At 37.9% G+C, this 19,916-nt stretch overlaps 1 protein-coding gene across 1 annotated transcript; it reads left to right on the forward strand.

Moving 5' to 3' along the window:
- Positions 1-493: 493 nt before the first annotated feature.
- Positions 494-13,643, forward strand: MMP27 (matrix metallopeptidase 27). The gene is made up of 10 exons (XM_019712679.2): positions 494-595; positions 1,416-1,654; positions 2,796-2,944; positions 3,038-3,166; positions 8,528-8,689; positions 8,870-8,990; positions 10,531-10,661; positions 11,418-11,577; positions 12,138-12,241; positions 13,217-13,643. The coding sequence occupies exons 1-10, from the start codon at positions 494-496 to the stop codon at positions 13,459-13,461; spliced, it is 1,542 nt and encodes a 513-aa protein (XP_019568238.2). The 3' UTR covers positions 13,462-13,643.
- Positions 13,644-19,916: the final 6,273 nt, after the last annotated feature.

Genomic DNA, 19,916 nt, shown 5'->3' on the forward strand with positions numbered 1-19,916 from the left:
CCAACAAGATTAGAATGGTATTTTGTTCATGCTGTATTTACAGTGGCAGGGAAATAGTAGGTACTCCATAAACATTTGATGTTTACCATGGTTAATGAGGGCAATCCAATTTTTAATTCAACTGTCTCTTTATGATACCATGCTTCCCAAGATATTTTAAGGTTTCATCCCCAAAAAAAATTTTATAGACTCTCAAGAATTTATGGATAGGAAAACCTTCAACTTTGCAAGGACAAAAGTAACTCTGAGGCTGACTTCATCTTATATTTTATTCAGTAATGAAGAGTAGCTCTGTTTACTAAACCACTGCAGATCATGATTGCAAAATCAATTCAACCTAAAAAAAGAAAAGCATATCATGACACACTTCATGGCAAATGTCCTTTTTCTGTTATTAATTAAGTGATGATACAAGCCAATTCATGCCACGTCTCACTATTGTTTTCTAAATTCTATGCAAACAGAGCCAGGCTTCAACTGAAGAGAGAGAGGAATGAAGAGCCTTCTACTTCTATTTGTGCTTTTTATAGCATTATCTTCTGCGTATCCTACAGACCGAAAGACGGAAGATGAAGAAAACATGCAACTGGCTCAGGTACTGGCTTAATAAATGTTATTAATGACTATAAATTAAAAAAATCATTTTGTTGGTTGTCTTAGGACCTAAAAAGACAGCAAATTCCTAGAAAAGAGTCCTGTAAGACTCTTTTGTGAGAAGCAGCTGCTTTTCATTTTCCTATCTCTAAGGACATTAAGGCACTGTGTGAGGGGTGGAAAGTAGGATGCAGAGGGGGGAAAGGCAGGATTTGCCACAACTTTAAGCAATGGTAACAAGTGAGGAACTAGTGAGAGAAGAAAGAGGCCAGCCCTGCAAGAAGTGGAGATCCATCTAAAAGCATTTCAAGACCAGCCAGGAGGCTCTAACTATAATTTGGAGCCCCTTACATGTTGATTTGGACACTCCCTCTAAAAAGCAGTTCAATTAATTTGCCACAGTTGGTTAAAGCAATTGAATTTATACAAAATGAAAAATCAATTATTTCTTCTAGAATTTGTTTCAAAGAAACACCAAAATAAAATTAACAGTAAAACTATGCAAGATATGTGATAATTTGACACATAGAAGAAGCTTGATTCTCCTTTGTGGAGGTTTGGAGTTTTATGGGCTGAGTGGTTTGGCTAATTCGAGTGACACATAGCTCAACCAGCTCTTGGAATCTGAAAAAAACAGGGTGATTCCTTTCTTTCCTCTTTGTTTCCTTCCATTCTTCTTTCCTCCCTCACTCCTTCCTTTTTCTCATTACTTATTTTCCCCACCTACTGCCAAAAAATATTTCAGACAATTTTGTTTTATCCTGCGATGGAGATTTGCTCTCCAGTAGTCTGTGACTTTTTTTTTTTGTCTTTTTGGTCAGGTGTATCTCAACCAGTTCTACTCTCTTGAAATAGAAGGGAGTCATCTTGTTCAAAGCAAGAACAGCAGTCTCATAGGCGGCAAAATTCGGGAAATGCAAGCATTTTTTGGATTGACAGTGACTGGAACACTGGACTCAAACACTCTTGAGGTCATGAAAACACCCAGGTGTGGGGTTCCTGATGTGGGTCAGTATGGCTACACACTCCCTGGCTGGAGGAAATACAACCTCACGTACAGGTAATACTTCTGCAAACTCATTTCCTTCTAAACCAAAAAAAAAACCCCAAAAAACAACAACAACAACAAAACACAAGAACAAACAAAACAAAAACAAAAACATGGCATATCCTCCAAAGAACAAAAATAGTAATAGTTTCTTTTACTGCACACTTCCTATGCACATGGCACCTCATAGATTTCATTTATTCATCCTCCCAACTAACTTGTGATGTAAGCACACAGAGAAACTGCAACAAAAGTTATTTACCATGATACACAGCTCTTACCAGCAAATCGGCTGTGGCAGGTCTACTCTAACCTCTAACCTCTGCCACCTCCATATAAGCTCAGGACCAGAAGTACTGCCATCTGATTGCACATGTTTGAAGGTACAGATGAAGTGTGCTCAAGAGAAAAGGGAGAGACCTTAGAGCACAACCAATTCATGTTAGAGACTTGTGTGAGTTAGAATTATCAAATCTCAGATGGACCCTGAAAGGAAGCATGGGCTTCTCATTGAAAGGGAGCTGACTCATTGGCAGAAAGAGTATGAAGTGTTTCTGTGACCTGAGCTAGAGTCAGTGACCTTGATTAGCTCTCTAGAGCCCTCATGACTGGCCCTAAAGAGTCTTTCTGATAGTTCTTCTTTCATCTTACTGAGTCTTAGGGCTTGAGATAAAAATAGGTTTAACAAAAAAGGGAATATAAACAAGAGGAAAATCTGCCTGAGAAACTAACTCTTTGTGGCTCTTCAGTGAGACTCTTAACATGTGACGCGTGCATAAGACTGATTTCCATAAGCCATTTGAGAAAATAAATCTCAGCTCTTTTTAGAACATTTATAATACAGTCATATACACAGCAAACACATACCTGAGACTAATGCTCTCTCACTTAGGGTGTGATCTTAGGGAAGTCATTTAACCTCTTTGAGCCTTATTTGTTAAAGTGTTATAATACTACCTGATTAATAGGGCAGATGAGAGAATTGAGAAAGTACTTTATTTAAACAGTAAAATATTATATAAATGTACGAATAGCACCATAGCAAAAGTTAATGCAGTATATGGTTAATAAGAGAGAAATGCTTTTCTTTTTGTAGTATGTGTGCATACATGCATGTACAACCACCAACTGATATATTTTGTTAATTTTTAAGAATTGTGAACTACACTCCAGATATGGCACGAGCTGATGTGGATGAAGCTATCCAAAAAGGTTTAGAAGTGTGGAGCAAAGTTACTCCACTAAAATTCACTAAGATTTCCAAGGGGATTGCAGACATCATGATTGCATTTAGGACCCAAGGTAAGGTTTTTCAACAGAGAGAAAACTATGGCTATTTTCATCTCAGGAGCTTTGAAGAGGCTGATTTTTTTCCTCTTATCAACTGTATCTTAGTCCATGGTCAATGTCCTCGTTATTTTGATGGCCCCTTGGGAGTCCTCGGCCATGCCTTTCCTCCTGGTCTGGGACTGGGTGGAGATACTCACTTTGATGAGGATGAAAACTGGACCAAGGATGGAGCAGGTAAGCCCAATTTTCTTTATAAACAAAATGTTATTATTCTAAAGAATCCCTAAAAAGAATAGCTTTGCAATTACGAGTAGTTGCTTCTTACTTGCCAATTTCCTCACAATTTACCATATTTCAAGATGACATTGATGGAAGTGTTTAATATCTATTCAGACAATTGTGCTTGTACAGTTCAGAGCCTTATCCACACAACACGCTCATAAAGTTGCTAATCCTGTTATGATCAGAGCAATCTTCACTTACTCATACATTCATTCATGCACTCACAAAGCCTGAAGTTACACCATGAGTCTGGAACTATGCAAGGTGTTGCACAAACCACAGCATTGTACTATAAAAGTTCCAGCCCTTCAGAGGTTAATGATCTTGTGTGGTGTATAAGGTCTAGACGTACATACTACCATCATGGCAGCACATGCTATATGTTGTACCAGCGGTAGAAGTCATCTGTGGGTATGAATTGGAAGAAGATTCTAGAGAGGTGGTAATTTTGAGTTAGTGATTAAAGGATGGTGTGTGGGTTCATGGCCTATACAGGTCTGTTTATAAGCATGAACTTCCTCTTCTAACACTTGCCCATCTGCCAAGGAATTAGACATAATCTTTATATTTGACCTCCTTAAGAACAACTGGGTTGATTTTTTTTCTCCTAAAGGGCCTGCTTGACACTAAAATAAGAGATATTTTATTACTTTTTAAACAAAAAAACAAAACTTTACTACACTAAAATTATGTGAATCAAACAAAGGAGCTCAGTAGATTCTCAGGTTCTCTCCACTCTTTTTTTTTCTATCATTGACAACAGTCATCTTGGGTCTTGCATCTGGTATCCAGGGTTCCAGGAAAGCAGAGGTGGTGGCTCTGCTGATGGGTGGTGTATGGGTCACCATTCATTCCTGACCAAGTAACTCCAGATAGTCTGTAGGTCAATTTTATAGTTTCTTCAAAACTGAAAGCTGGTGACACAAAATGGTTCATGGCCCCTCATTGCTAAGATTGAACATGTGATGCAGTTGTTTTTCCAAGGGCTAGTGATCAAGGAGGGTAAATAAGTCAGTACTGGCTGGACTTGAGGCACCAGGGGAAGTCTGGGGGTGGTTACTGCCATTGCCACATAAGACAGCATCACAGACAAGAGGAAGAAGGAGATAGGGTGACACCATCATCCAAGTGACAGAGGAGTTGAATGGACTATTCTTGTTGTGTATCTTCTGCTGAGCCATGTCCCAATACTTCTTTGGATCTGGCCTAAAGGCAGGTGGATATGTCCAATGAGGCAGTTATAGGAAATATCCTAATGCTTGCCAAAATCAAGATGACTTCTCTTGCTTGGTCAGGCTTTACTTTCATATCTAGAGGCAGAGATTAATCAAGGACTTCACTGTCCTTGTATTCCTATTAAATCCAATACATAGTAGTAATTATTATTGTCTACACAGCTATAAACCTTCTGCCAAGAGGGAGGTGTGATGCAGATTACGAAAAAGTTTAAAGAATTCTGAGCCCCAAGTTGGCAAATCTTGCTTGAGCTGGGTAGGGGATAAATGGAGCCTTCCACATAGTTCTGGGTGGACTACCAAGCAACAGTACCCAAATGGGTTGTCTTCTAACTGTTTTAGTACGTTCCCTCAAGGTATAAATTGTGGGCCCTGGGAAACACCCAACTGTATGACTCTTAGCTCAGTGTCATAAAAGGGAAAATGTCTTCCTGCTTGCTAATAAAAACAGAAAAAACACCTCGAGCAAACGCAATTTCATGCACTCACATACGGATTTTTTAATATAAAATGTGACAATAATGTATGATATATGATAACCTCTGTTACTGGATTATGTAAACTCTGTCTGTGAAAAGGGCATAAAAGTCTTAGTGTAACTTGCTTAAGAGCGATAGACAACAGTCGTCTCCTCATCCCACTGCTTCCTGCGGGCAGGACAAGTCATTGCATGGTGATGGTGAAGGGGTTTGAGCACATATAGTAGAGATTTTCCCAGAATCTCCCAAAGGGAGGCCAGTGTCAAGCCTGTATGTGAATGTATTTGCGTTACACACACACAGGTACACTAAAGAACTGAATCAGGACTTTTTTCCTGTTTCAGTTGTTTAGTGCACATGTATGCACTAAACAACAGATGTGACAGAGGCAGTGCTGTGATATGGAAAGAGCAACAGTCTCTGGTTTGGCAGACTCTGGGCTTCCCCATTTACTACCTGAAGGACCCTGGGCAAGTTAATTTTCTTACTCTCCATTTCTTTATCTATAAAATAAGGCTAAGAATGCCATTCTTGCAGGAAGGTGACACAAATCACCTGTACTAAAGGTGAAAACACCTTGCAAAGCACTTGCCCATAGTGAACATTCAGAGTATTCGACATTGATGATTATGCTGATGATTATTAGTATTGATTATGATGATGATTAAAGTGATTTCCAGGCACAGCAATAAATATTCACAAAGGTACCAGTGTATAATTTATCTATTTAATCACATCTCCAAGAAGGCAGAGATGTGATCTTTGTCCTCCAATAAGATACGGCCTGTAATATTGTCAGCACATGAGAAATGCTCTACAAATATTTGGTAAATGGAGTCATTCAACAATCTATTACTCGACATCTACTGTGACCCAGGTTCTATGATAGAAACAGAGTATGCAATAGTGTACAAGACACAGGCCATGCTCTCCAGGGCTTTACAGTCTAGGGACACACACTCAAATGGCAATTCAAATCAGTATGATCAACACAGGGGAAAAGGAAACAATGGCAATATAATAGGAGCACAACAAAGAAATTCCAACCCAAATACAGAGGCCAGGGGAGGAAGTGATGCCAAACCTGAGAACTGAAGCCTAAGCAGGAACTCGGAGGGCAAAGTGGAATAAAGAGTGTTCCAGGCAGAATAACTTAACCTACTCAAGTATTAAAATTATGATGGAAGAGAAGGCTAAAATAGTGAGTAGGATACAGATAATAGAGGGTCTTGAAGGCCAGGATAAAAGTTTGGACTTCATTTAGATGACCTAAGCTTGAATTCTTTTTTTTCAAAGAGTTACTTGTTCCATCCTGTCTGAAAGCTCACCCAGTAATACTGCCAGCCAGACAAGGGCCAACAGCAAGGGCCAGAGCAGAAAAGCATGAAAGACCATAAAATAAGCCTTTGCCATTCCATGTGTGTTTTGTGCAAATATCACTGGACAAGTTTCCATCATGTAAGTCCCAGTCTTTTCCCTAGGACCCATAGGCTCAGTTGCAAGTCCAAGAATATTCTATTGTATTTAGAACCATACAGTCTAGTGGTAGAGACAGAAATAAAAAGGAATTCCACCATGCATGGTAAGACTTCTGGTATGGATAAGTACAGGTTACTATGGTCTTGTGTAGGAGACACATCTAACCATTCTTTCATCCAAATAAACACATTGATACCTAGCAACCATTATTAAGCACCCACCATTAATAAGCTGCTTAGCAGTCACCAAGAATAAAAGATAGTTGACACATGGTTCCTGTACTGAAAGGGTGCACAGCTTGATGACAGAAATAGACAATGCGTAATGCCTTATGTGCTATGACAGAATCAAGCACTGAGTCTACGGAAGCCCAGAGAGGGGCATTTAACTCAGCTGGGATAAGAGCTGGGGGGATAAGGGAAGCCTCATGAAGGAGATGACTCCACAGTGTATTCCTGAGGAATAAGTAGGATTGCTAGGCTAAAGTGGGGTGGGGAGAGATGATATTCTGGGCAGAAGGAATGGAGATATTAAGACAGAGATTACAAAAAATATGGCATAGGTGAGACATGCAAATGATTCAATATGGCTAGCTCATGCAATATGAAAATAAAAGATGAGGCTGGAAAAAAATGCAGGGAGTAGATCATGGAAGAGCATGTTAGGGCATTTGAAATTTTATCCTACAGCCAATGGAGAACCTCTGAAAAATATTAAGTAGGAGGAACATGATCACATATAGCACAGCCTCACAACCACCAAAGCTGGCAGCTTCAATTTTTTAAATACCAGCCATTTCTGAGACAGCTATATCCCACAACTTGTTTATTCTGGGTTATATTTCTCCATGATGTAACTGATATCAACTATTAGTGTTGAAATATTTTTCATATAAATATTTTTCATATGCATACAAAGTCTGACAATTAAGTTCGCGAACTTTGTTGCAACAATGTTTCTAACTTTTTTTTATATCAGGGGGATTATGCATTATGAATTTGTACCAACTGGAAAAACAGTTAACCAACTTTACTATTTGGAAGTGCTGAAAAGGCTGCGCGAAAAAGTTAGACGACCTGAACTTTTCACCAACAATTCATGGCTCTTGTATCACGATAATACGAGGCACTGTCTGTGAGGGAGTTTTTAGCCAGTAAACAAATAACTGTATTGGAACACCCTCCCTACTTACCTGATCTGGCCCCCAATGACTTCTTTTTTTTTTTTTTTTTTTTTTTTTTTAAGATTTTATTGGGGAAGGGGAACAGGATTTTATTGGGGAACACTGTGTACTTCCAGGCCTTTTATTTTTCCAAGTCAAGTTGTTGTCCTTTCAATGTCAGTTGTGGAGGGTGCGGTTCAGCTTCAAGTTGTTGTTCTTTCCATCTTAGTTGTGGAGGGCACAGCTCAGCTCCAGGTCCAGTTGCCGTTGCTAGTTGCAGGGGGCACAGCCCACCATCCCTTGCGGGAGTCGAACCGGCAACCTTGTGGTTGAGAGGATGTGCTCCAACCAACTGAGCCATCAGGGAGGCAGCTCAGCTCAAGGTGCCGTGTTCAACCTTAGTTACAGAGGGCAGAGCCCACCATCCCTTGCGGGACTCGAGGAGTTGAACTGGCAACCTTGTGGTTGAGAGCCCACTGGCCCATGTGGGAATCGAACTGTCAGCCTTCAGAGTTAGGAGCACAGAGTTCCAACCGCCTGAGCCACCGGGCCGGCCGCCCCAATGACTTCTTTTTTTACCTGAAGATAAAGGAAATATTGAAAGGAAGACATTTTGATGACATTCAGGACATCAAGGATAATATGATGACAGCTCTGATGGCCTTTCCAGAAAAGAGTTCCAAAACTGCTTTGAAGGGTGGACTAGGCACTGGTGTTGGCGCATAGCTTCCCAAGGGGAGTGCTTCAAAAGTGGCTGTAGTGATATCCAGCAATGAGGTATGTGGCACATTTTCTAGGATGAGTTCACAAACTTAATTGTCAGACCTCGTATGTTACAAGAATTATCTGCTGTATGGCAAGCCATTTCTTCTTGCCCCTTAGTTACTTCCTAATCTTAGATGTCACCATTCTCCTTTTGAGTAACTCATCTACTCCTGTTTTCTTTGTTTTTGTTAAGGATTCAACTTATTTCTTGTGGCTGCTCATGAATTTGGTCATTCACTGGGGCTCTCTCACTCCAACGATCAAACAGCTTTGATGTTCCCAAATTATGTCTCCCTGGATCCTAGCAAATACCCACTTTCTCAGGATGATATCAATGGAATCCAATCCATCTACGGTGAGTAACATGATAAATACAAATATACATGAACTAAATAGGAAGTTTTCCAGGAAGGAAGCTGAGAAAATCACTTCGTGAAATATTATCATGAAGAAAATATTCACTTTGGTAAGATCCTCCTGTAGGTATTTCCACATGCCGTCTCAATTCACTGTGGTATTTCTTTTCTCGTCAAAGGAAGTCTGCATAAGGTACCTCCTAAGCCAAAGAGACCCACTGTACCCCATGCCTGTGACCCTGCTTTGACTTTTGATGCTATCACCACTTTCCGCAGAGAAGTAATGTTCTTTAAAGGCAGGTAAACCCATTCCCTTAAATACCTTAACTTCCTATGGAGATTTTTCTTTTCAAGAGATTTCAGGATAAAGAAGGCATCATGGGGGTTGTAAAAAAAAAAGAAAGTGTGCTTTTTTTTTTTCTTTCATGTTGTAACTGCCCATACTGTTCAAATGTTTTACTATGTGCATATATCTCTTACCTGTCTGATAAATTGATTTTTGAATGTTTTATGTTTTTTAAGCAAATTTTAAAATTGCCATTGTATTATATAAGAAGGTGAAGTGGAGTCTACTTTCAGTGACTTCCTAGCTTAAATAATACACCAATCCCAGTGGTGTGTTGGAGCTGACATATGCCATTTCAAGATCCGATTGTTAAATTTTCAGTTCACATGGCTTTGGTAGTTTGAAACTGGCCATTGTTGGAGTGTTTACACTCTGGAAATCAGCAGATTAAAAAAAAAATTAGGAATTTTTCTTACCTGCAGAGTCAGTTGTTAAACACGTATCAGCAGACCATTCCTTAATGTTGCATCAATAAAGTGTTAATTATAGTAGGAAATCTCTTCTCACACTATGTATAATTTGTTGGACTTAAATTGCAGCATGGTGTGTTAGTTATGTATACCATAACCATATTTGTAGAACAACATATCAAGACATATACCATCCGACAAAGATATAAAGGCAAAAGAAAAGAATATTTGAAATCAGACTCCTTTCAACTCAGAACTATGTAGCACTATAATGACATGCTATCACTTTTATGCTCCTAACAGCAGAGGCTGAGAGACCACTTGTCAGGGAAGAGTTGCCAGCATGGGAAGGGGAATAAAATATAAGGATTTTTTCAAGTCTCATTCATAGACTCAGAACTTTACAGCCAGAAGGGAAAATGTTTTGCCACACCAATGATAACATTTCTTCATTCTAGCAAACATTGGCACTAGGGTTTCCAGGTAGGAATTCCCACCAGTTCTCAGGAATTTTTTTCGCTTTCCCGTTCCAGAATCCCGAGATATAAACTGTTTCTCTTCTCCACGATGAATCATTTCCACAAAGTGACATCGGATACTACCAACCACCTGGGTTCAAGGAGCCAATTTTCCCGATTTCCCGACCAACTTTTCTTGGGATTCAGGAACTGGAAATTGAAAAAAATTCCTGAGAACGGGCAGGAATTCCCGCCTGGAAACCCTAATTGACACCAGCAAGTTCTTGGAAGGCTTGGTGCTGGTTTAGAATGTTTGAGTTTTGCTGCTTTGGCAAAAATGAGGCCATTGTACGTACTGAGTACTGTTTATGGGATTTCCATGGATAACTTTCTACTCTAAGTAGCCAAGTGAGTGAGCACAAAGGCACGTCCTGACCTTGGCAGTCCGAAGGTTAGAACTAAACTCACACCCCCCCTACATTTGCCAAGGGAAATTGTGTTAGTGCTGTAAATTATTTGAGGAATATATCAGCCAATTAGATCAAAGACAAGCCTCAGTCTGCAATGCTGTCATTGACATAGATATGTGTAGGCTGTATGTGTAAAGTGTTTTTTCTATAACACAGGCACCTATGGAGGATCTATTGTGATATCACCGATGTTGAATTTGAATTAATCTCTTCATTCTGGCCATCTCTGCCAGCTGATATTCAAGCTGCATATGAGAACCCTAAAGATAAAATTCTGGTTTTTAAAGGTAACTTTTTCCATCATGATTTCCCCATCCCCAGCCCATATGCCTGAACTTAGGTTCCTGTCATAAAGAATAACTATCCAGGGATTCTCTGTGGCTGTAAAAAGAAACACCATCCCAATTACACAGGTGCTTTAAAAAACACAGTACGACAGAAATTAAAAGACAGTCTTTTTTCTGCCAAATAAAGGTATCCCACCTCTCTTTTATATTCCTTTTTTGTTCTATAGTCGCAGATTTGGCAATTAAAAATACAAGATGTTTTGAATTTGAGATAAATTATTTTAGTATAAATAATTTTTAGTAAATATTGCATTTTGGATATACATATACCAGAAATTAGTCATTGGTTATTTGATATTCAAATTTAACTGGTATCTTACATTTAATTTAGCAACACTATTTTTCATAAGAATTTTATCAGAATACTTGTCTTTGAGAACACTTGGATGCTAAAATTTAGGAGAACATGTCCAAACACACTTGTTTCTTTTGTCCGAGTTAGAAAAGCAATCGGTACAGTGAAACCAACTGACATGGGTATGCATACTATTAATTATAGGTATATATTATTTGCGTAATATTAATGATATAAGCAGCTTAAAAAAGTGGTAAGAATAAATGGAGACATAAGATTACTACATCTCTAAGCATTGAACCTGAGAGGAACTAGGCATCTAATTATTTTCAAACTTATTAAGATGTCTATTTCTCACTCTAGAAAATAGATGATAAGATAAACACTTTCTCTCTTTCTAGATGACAATTTCTGGATGATCAGAGGATATGCTGTTTTGCCAGATTATCCCAAATCCATCTATACGCTGGGCTTTCCAAGATATGTGAAGAAAATTGATGCAGCTATTTGTGACCACAATACAAGAAAAACCTACTTCTTTGTGGGCAAGTGGTGCTGGAGGTAAGTTTACAAAACAATGATTCCTTTCTCTTATTCTGGAGAAAAATATTCACATAGCATCATTTTAACATAGGCAAAGATAAAACTAACCTATAATCTTAAAATGAATTATGTTGAAGGCAATTTCAGGTAGATGACATTCATCAAACAAAAGACTGTTTTAATGAGTCCAAAGATCTTTCTCTCACTTAAAAAACAAAGATAAGATAAAATAATAAAGCTGGCAATGTCAACCAAATTGCCAAAGACACAAACATATCCAGTCAAAATCTATGAAAGCTCCAAGCTGAGCCCTCACTTTGATTTAAAATTTCCTCAGAATAACATCAATCTGACAAATGATGTGGTTTTTTCCCTTGTTGGTTCTTGTTTTCAAGACACTATAAATGATTCAACAAAACATAATCTTTGCCATATATTTTTATTATTGATCCAAATAGTTTTCCTCTACTTGGCTTACTTTTTCTCCACATCACTGCTTGGCTCCAAGCTGGGCAGTAGAATAATTAAGCTCCCCAAAGCAAAGAACCGCTGGAAACTTTTGAAATCCATGTATCCAGGTATGACGAAGTGACCCAGAGTATGGACAAAGGGTACCCAGAGAGAGTGGTAAAATACTTTCCAGGAATTGGTGTCCGAGTTGATGCTGCTTTCCAGCATAAAGGTAAGTATCAAGACCTAAACTCTTAGGATACTAGAACACTTTATTGATTATAAAAGAAGACAACACAGACACTTAAATGTTTCCATTTTAATGTAATTTTACTACTCTTGAGTACATGTAATGATAAATTTTAATCCTGTGGACATCATCATAAACTGAGTCAGTAAGTCCTGAGTTGTATTCTCTGTTACACCATTTTAAATCCACGCAAAAAGTACCAAAATTAGTTTTACTTCTCATTGATCCAAGATACCTCCTAAAAGATACCCCCTGAAGAGTTTTAAATGTAAAAAATGACTAAGCACATAAACTGAACAATAATTCTCAAACTATAATGTACATAGTTTAATATACTTTAATATACATTAGGGTTTGTGTGTGAAACTACAAATTTTTCAGAGTTTCTGAGGCAGTGGTATTATGGGTGAGATCCAGGAATCTACAGTTTTAAAAGAACCTCAGGCAATTAAATGTACCAGTCCACCTACTATTATCTTTAAAGACAATGGCCTAGACCATGGAGTAAACAGGAGTTTAAAAATGTTTTTGAGGTATACAACCTTTTATTCCAATGATATCAAACACAGAACCTCAAAACCTAAAATGGGTAAAGTAAAACACATCTAAGGAAATGAGGATGTAAGGCCCGAGGCCATACCCATGGGGGCCTTCTTCTCCCCCTCACTGAGACACTTTTGAGAGCTAGTTTGAGAACCTCTGGCATAAACCAGTCTGGCTAAAAAGATAGTAAGTAAGCCCCTTGAAGTTCATGTTTTATACCTTAGCTTCTTCCTCAGGGAAATAAAAATAATATTTCTCATGTGATAGTAATAAAGTTAAATGTATTTATATAATTACATAAGTTTCTTTTCTTTCCATAATGTTCAATGATTTTATTCTATATTCATAAAATTAAAAAGTATGCAACCATTATACAGTTGTGCAAGATAACTAATCATGATTTTCTTTCTCTAGGATTCTTCTATTTCTTCTGTAGATCAAAGCAATTTGAATATGATCCTAAGACAAAGAATGTTACCCGAGTGATGAAAACCAATACTTGGTTTCGATGTAAAGAACCGTTAAACTCATCATCTGATTTTAGTACCAGCGAGGAAAAAGTAAATTCAAGAGGAGTGGAGATGTTTTATCATAAAAATTTAAACTTGCTTATTTTCAGTATTGTTCATGTGCTGAAAAAAAACTATAGCTATCAATAAATTCATAGCCCTAAAATAAACCTAAAGAGGTCTTTTACTCTGAATTCTGCTTCAGAGTAGAATAAAACTATAATAGCAAGTTGCCAGGCCTGGTCATAAATATCTATTGGGTAAAGATTCAACAGTTATTTTGAGGTACCTGATTCTTTTTGCAGGAAGTTATTATGTATAAACAAAACTATCACTGTACTTTAAGTCTATTTTATACTTTGTGGACTTGAAGAAGTAAGCCATGTGTCTTATAATAATTAAATATTGAAGACATTTATTAAATCAATGTTTAGCATTCTATTTTGCCTGGACCTTTAAAGTTGGAGAGGCCCTATAAACTGCATCCCTCATCCATACCCACATTCTGAACCCACTGAGAAATAACACACAGTTGGGAAAGCAAACTCCCACTTTTATTGCTGATAAAGCTGATATTGGTGAATGTATCTGGGCAAGCAAGTTTCCTAATGTCAAATTCTAGAATGAGACGTACTTACACACAAATCATGGAAAGAATTGGAAATCACCAAGCCTTTCCAAGAATGTGAGCTCCATATAGGCTGAGTGCAGCCCAAAGAGAAATAAACAAAGATGGAGCTACATATGCCCAGTTTCTACACCCAAATTGACCAATCAACTAAGGTATTCCACTTGCCAAAGACAAGAGTGACAGCCTAGAGAGATGCAGGAAGTGTTATACTAGAGGTTATCCCCCAACAATTAAGGAAATAGCAGGAGTAGGAAAGTAGTGTTCCCTGCAATCACACAAGCATAGACCAATGCATTCCTTAGAGAGTTTAAAATCAAGGCTTTTTGCACCACTGATCTCACATACTAGAAATGCAGAGATTTCCTCCCTGTGTTTGAGATATAAGAGTCACCTAAACAGAAACCTATACGTGGAAAGTCCCTGTTCTCTTTATTACACCATGTATTTGCTGAAATTCTAAATTCTTATGGTAGGCTTTTACCTTTACACCCTCAAAGCTAAATGCTTAATAAAGCTCTTCATAAATTTTCTGACCCAGAAGGTAGGAGGTTGTCAGTTGAACCTGATTCTGATGAGGTAATAGACTGAGCAGATGTCAAACTGATAGAAAATAAGCATAGAAAATCTCAGAATTCCTACAGCTACTCCTCCCTACTTACAAATTTTACCTTGAGTTCAGTGTTGCCAAATCCCTAAAAAACGGGGGTATAGAAAAGATTTAATGTATGTTTGAAACAGGAAGTAAATTTTAAGAAGTACAGTTTAATACCTAGCATGTAGTAGATAGCATGTTTGTCTTTGCAAAAAATAGTGCTGGAATAATCAAATATCCACACACATTTAAAAAAAAAATTTCTCAACCTTACCCCACATAACTCACAAAAATTAACTAAAAATGGGCCTAGACCTCTAATAGAAAAATTAAAAATATGAAACTTCTAAAAGAAAATGTTTTTAAAAAATTTGTGACCTTGGATTACATAAAGATTTTTAGGTAGAACATAAAAACGTGAACCATAAAAGAAAAAATTGACAAATTAAACTTCATCAATACTTACAAATTTTGCTCTTCAGAAAACAAGATTAAAAGAATGAAAAGTCAAGCCACACACTAGAAGACAATATTGTGTGTGTGTGTGTGTGTGTGTGTGTGTGTGTGAGAGAGAGAGAGAGAGAGAGATAAAGGACTTGTATCCTGAATATATAAAAAATGCTTATAATGCAAAAATAAGATTACAAGTAGCTCAACTTTTTTAAATAGTCAAAATATTTGCTATACGAGTGACAATATAAGAGATTCAACACCTTTATCGTTAGGAAAATGCTAATTAAAACCACAATAAGATACGACAACATACCTACCAGATGGTTAAAATTAAAAAGACTGAAAATACCAAGTGCTGACAAGATATAGAATAACTGGAACTCTCTTAGAGTGCTGGTGACAATGAAAAATAATACAGCCTCTTTGGAAAACAGTTTGACCATTTCTTATAAAGTTAAACATACTCTTACCATGTGACTCAATAACCCCACTCCTAAATGTTTACCCAAGAAAAATGAAAATACACTCACATGAATAGCTGTACATAAACATTTATGATAGCTTTATTTGTGATAGCTAAAACTGGAAACAACCCAAGTGTCTATCAATTGGTAAATGGATAAACATACTGTGATACATCCAGGTAGTAGGAAACTACTCAGCAATAAAAAGCAACAAAAGACTAATATATATATGCAACAATATAGATGAAGCTCAGAAGTGTTGTGGTAAATGAAAGAAGCCAGACACAAAAGATACATATCATTTGATTCCATTTATATGAAAACTTAGAAAAGGCAAAACCATAAAGATAGAAAGCAGATTGCTGGTTGCCAGGGGCCAGAAGTGAAGGAAGAGACTACAAAGGAATGTGGTATTCTGTAGCACAAATACCTATGATATTATAATCTTTTGAGATTTAAATAAACTTTACTTCCAAAATCCTATGGGGATTCTAAGGCCTTCCACCATCATAAGGGGAAACATTCTTATTCTTTTTTTTTTTTTTTTTAAGATTTTATTGGGGAAGGGGAACAGGACTATTGGGGAACAGTGTGTACTTCCAGGCCTTTTTTCCAAGTCAATTGTTGTCCTTTCAGTCTTAGTTGTGGAGGATGCAACTCAGCTCCAGGTCCAGTTGCCATTTCTAGTTGCAGGGGGTGCTGCGCACCATCCCTTGTGGGAGTCGAGGAATTGAACTGGCAACCTTGTGGTTGAGAGCCCATGCTCCAACCAACTGAGCCATCTGGGAGGCAGTTCAGCTCAAGGTGTGTTCAATCTTAGTTGCAGGGGGCGGAGCCCACCATCCCTTGCGAGACTCGAGGAGTTGAACTGGCAACCTTGTGGTTGAGAGCCCACTGGCCCATGTGGGAATCGAACCAGCAGCCTTCGGAGTTAGGAGCATGGAGCTCTAACTGCCTGAGCCACCGGGCCGGCCCAACATTCTTATTCTTAATGTCCTTTCGCATACCTAAGTCATCTTCCCAGTCACTTCTCCCCAGCTTCCAGCCTCCTGTTTCTCTGACTCCCTCCCTGCTTTACCATCTCTGACAAACCCAATTTATTATTTGATTATTATTTTTACATATATATTAAGCAATTAAGCAGTAACTTTGTTTTGTTGTCTCTTAAACCTGCCAATAGGGCCTCCCCTTTCTTGGAAAAGCTTAAGTAGGTATTTTTTTCTCCTAGAGAAAAGCACCAAAATACATTTTCACTGTGATTCATAAAGAAGACATTTTGATTTCCTTTTGCTAGCTTAGAGGCTGGGTAAGAATACGGGCTCTGGATCCAGAATACTTAGACTCTTGGCCCAGTTCCTCCACTGATTAGCTGTGGAACATTGTGCAAGTTACTGACTGCTCTGTGTCTCAGATTCTCCACCTTTGAAATAAGAACAGTAAGACATTCAGGCTCATAGAGCTGTTCAGAGTCTGAAACAACTCACGTACAACATGTAGGATCAGTATTTGAGGGATAGAAATTGCTCCATAACTGTAAGCCATGATTATTGTAATTAGGTAAGTTAAGAAATGTATCCAAAAGTACAAACAACTGGAAAAACTAGAAGCTGATCTCAGAGTTTCTCAAAATTGAAATAAAGTATGAACCAATTCTTTCTCTGTGGTACCTTACACTTACAGGAACAAATTAACTAGAACAACAAACTTTGTTCCATTTGACTGTGTTCTTTCTGGTTTTTTCAAGGACCTGTGACCAAGTCTTGACAGAAAGAAACAGCCTTAAAAACAAGCATGAACAAGACTATGTTGACAATAGTTATTTATTTTGGAATTCTGAGCAGCTGAGATGAAACAGAAATGAATTCACACAGAAAGAATGTATTTGAATTTCTTCTTGCCTGGGAACTAAGAGAAACTCATCATAACCTTTCTATTGTTCATCATGGGTAAACTCTCCTGACTCTCACCTGAATGAATCATTTGTCCCAGAAGAAATAGAATGACTGTTGTTGTTGTTTTTTGGTCTTGAATTTATTTTAAACACAATATGTCTTTAGGCTGGAATTCAATCCCTTGTTTGTCTTCAAATATACAGAATCTTAAAAAGGAAGATCAATGGCTAAAAAATATCTTTAACATACTTAAATTGGTCACAAAATCATAAATGTTAAGTATATATTTACTCACTACTCAGATACCATTATCAATCTAAAGTTCTTTTTTTTTCCTGAGATTTCCACAGGGAAATAAAAATTCAGCTGTTTGTGATATGAATCACTTAGAATATGATTTCTTAGGAGCGGTCAAGAAAATACCCACAAGATAGTCGACATTGACATTAAGACTTCCTTATAGTGCAAAGTTTCCAGAACACAAAAATGTTTTTGTCTGACCACTATTTATAGTTTCATGCAGTGTTTATTGCTTAATTAACCTCTATAAAGCCAGGTTTGGTTTTAATCTTGAAATTTAATAAATTAATAATTTTCTGTCCATTTACTTCTGAATTACAGTGTTCAATTTTATTAGTAATAAATAGTGCAAGCATTTATTTTCAAGGTTGTCATTGTTTTTGACAAACTGAATTCAGAGTTTCAGATTTCCTGAACTAGTTTTAAAACTTAGAAGCAATAAAAATCAAATAGGGAGCATTTCAACTAGACAAATTCATGGAGATGAAATGGAAATTAAATGAGTCAAAAAGCCCTCAGGAAATACAATACTAAGAATTTGAAGGAATCATATATGAAAATGAGTCATAAATTATAAGGCTCTTCAGCTGAATGTGATTTGCTCAGGAGTCTTAGAAAATCTGTTGAGATGGATTTCAACTAAGATGGCATCTTGTTCTTTTTCAGATAAATAACATTTACCTTGGTATTGTAATTATTAATCAATCTCATGTATTCAATATATTCGTTAAATTCCTTCCATAAGTCAGATGCACTGTCTGTTGAGGCATAGTCTTTTATTCAACAAGTATTTACTGAATGCCTACTATGTGCCAGGCACTGTTTTAGGAGCTAGAAATGCAGCAGTGAACAAAACAGCAAAGCTTTTGCCTTCAGGAACCCTCTATTCCACTCAAGGTAGAGAAATCACAAATAAACAATTGTAAATATGTCATAAATGCTCTGAGGAACAATTGAGTGGGTTGTGCCAGTGCTGGGCCTGTTCTCCTTCAGATTCCGTCCTCTGTTAAGAACAGGGTGTTCGGTGCTGCCCACTGCAGGCTGAGCACAGGCCTCACTGTTAGTCCGGTCGAGGTTAGTTCATCTGATGGGAGGCACTGAGGGAGGCTGGAAGGCAGGAGGGAGAAGCCAGGATGTCTCTCCCTCTCCCTCCTGTGATAGCATCTGTAGTGGTGGCTGCCTTTTCAGTGCTCCAGCTGCTGCCACAACCACTGTAGTTCCTGCTTTGAGTGCTTTTCTCCCACCTTCCTGGGGGGGAAGACTAGTGGTTTCCTATTGTTTCTAACTTCCGGGTTGCTTCATTGTCCCCTCTGGCTTCTCAGTCTCTTCCATCACTCATCGAACTAATTTCCTGCATTAAAGTCCCCATTTCAAATACTCAGCATGATTTCTGTTTTCTGGTTGACACTTGACTAATACTTTAAGTAAGGGGATAGAGAGAGTGACAGATAAGTGGTGTTTGGGGATGAATTACATAGAGTCCTTAGTGAAGATCTGAGATCTGAATCTGCAGGAAGTGAGCAAGCAAAAGAGAGATCCGGGAGGAACAGTTCAGTGCAAAGGTGCTGAGGATCCGTGAAGAAGCTTCTGTGACCAGGGAGAAATGGGGGCAGAGGGTGGAATGAGGGGGAAGTAGATGAAGTTGGAGAAGTGGCAGGGAGACAGATCACTTAAGGCCTTATAGGTGCATTATATAGAGTTTAGATTCTAGACATATTTAAGAAGAGAAACAATATTACTAATTGACTTGTGTTTTAAAAGAATCACTCTGGCTGTTCTGAGGACAATAAACTATACCAGAAAAAGAACAGAGACAGGAGATCTATTAGGAGGCTACTGCAACAGTAGATGATGGTAGTAGCAGTGAAAAATAAGCTGACGATGTATTTTGAAGGTAGGATGACAGGATTTGGTAATTGACTAGATATGTGATGTGATATAAAGAGAGGAGTCAAGTATAATCTGACTTTCTTTTTTCTTCTGAACAACTGGAAGAATGGAATGTCCATTCACTGAGGTGATCAGATCTGGGGGTAAAACAACTTTGAGGAGAAAACCAAGACATCCTGTCAGCAGGTGAATACATACTTAGGTCTGGAGTTCAGCGGAGAGCCTGAGCATGGGGAGATAAATCTGGAAATTGTCATTGTGTAGAGACATGAGATTGGATTAGGTCACCAAGAAATTGAGAACAGATCCCTAGTTATTAGCAAATTAGTTATAAACTGTGCTATACATTTTATTTGATCCCCACAGCAATTCTATTTATGCAC

The sequence above is a fragment of the Rhinolophus sinicus genome, linkage group LG06, assembly GCF_036562045.2.
Source record: "Rhinolophus sinicus isolate RSC01 linkage group LG06, ASM3656204v1, whole genome shotgun sequence".
In the NCBI taxonomy this organism is placed as follows: Eukaryota; Metazoa; Chordata; class Mammalia; order Chiroptera; family Rhinolophidae; genus Rhinolophus; species Rhinolophus sinicus.

What these genes read in the sequence shown, in the direction of transcription:
- MMP27 (XM_019712679.2), top strand. Translation starts at nt 494, where the DNA reads ATGAAGAGCCTTCTACTTCTATTTGTGCTTTTTATAGCATTATCTTCT. An exon ending in AAATACAACCTCACGTACAG is followed by an intron (nt 1,655 to 2,795) that starts GTAATACTTCTG and finishes TTAATTTTTAAG; the next exon opens with AATTGTGAACTACACTCCAG. An exon ending in TAAAATTCTGGTTTTTAAAG is followed by an intron (nt 10,662 to 11,417) that starts GTAACTTTTTCC and finishes CTCTCTTTCTAG; the next exon opens with ATGACAATTTCTGGATGATC.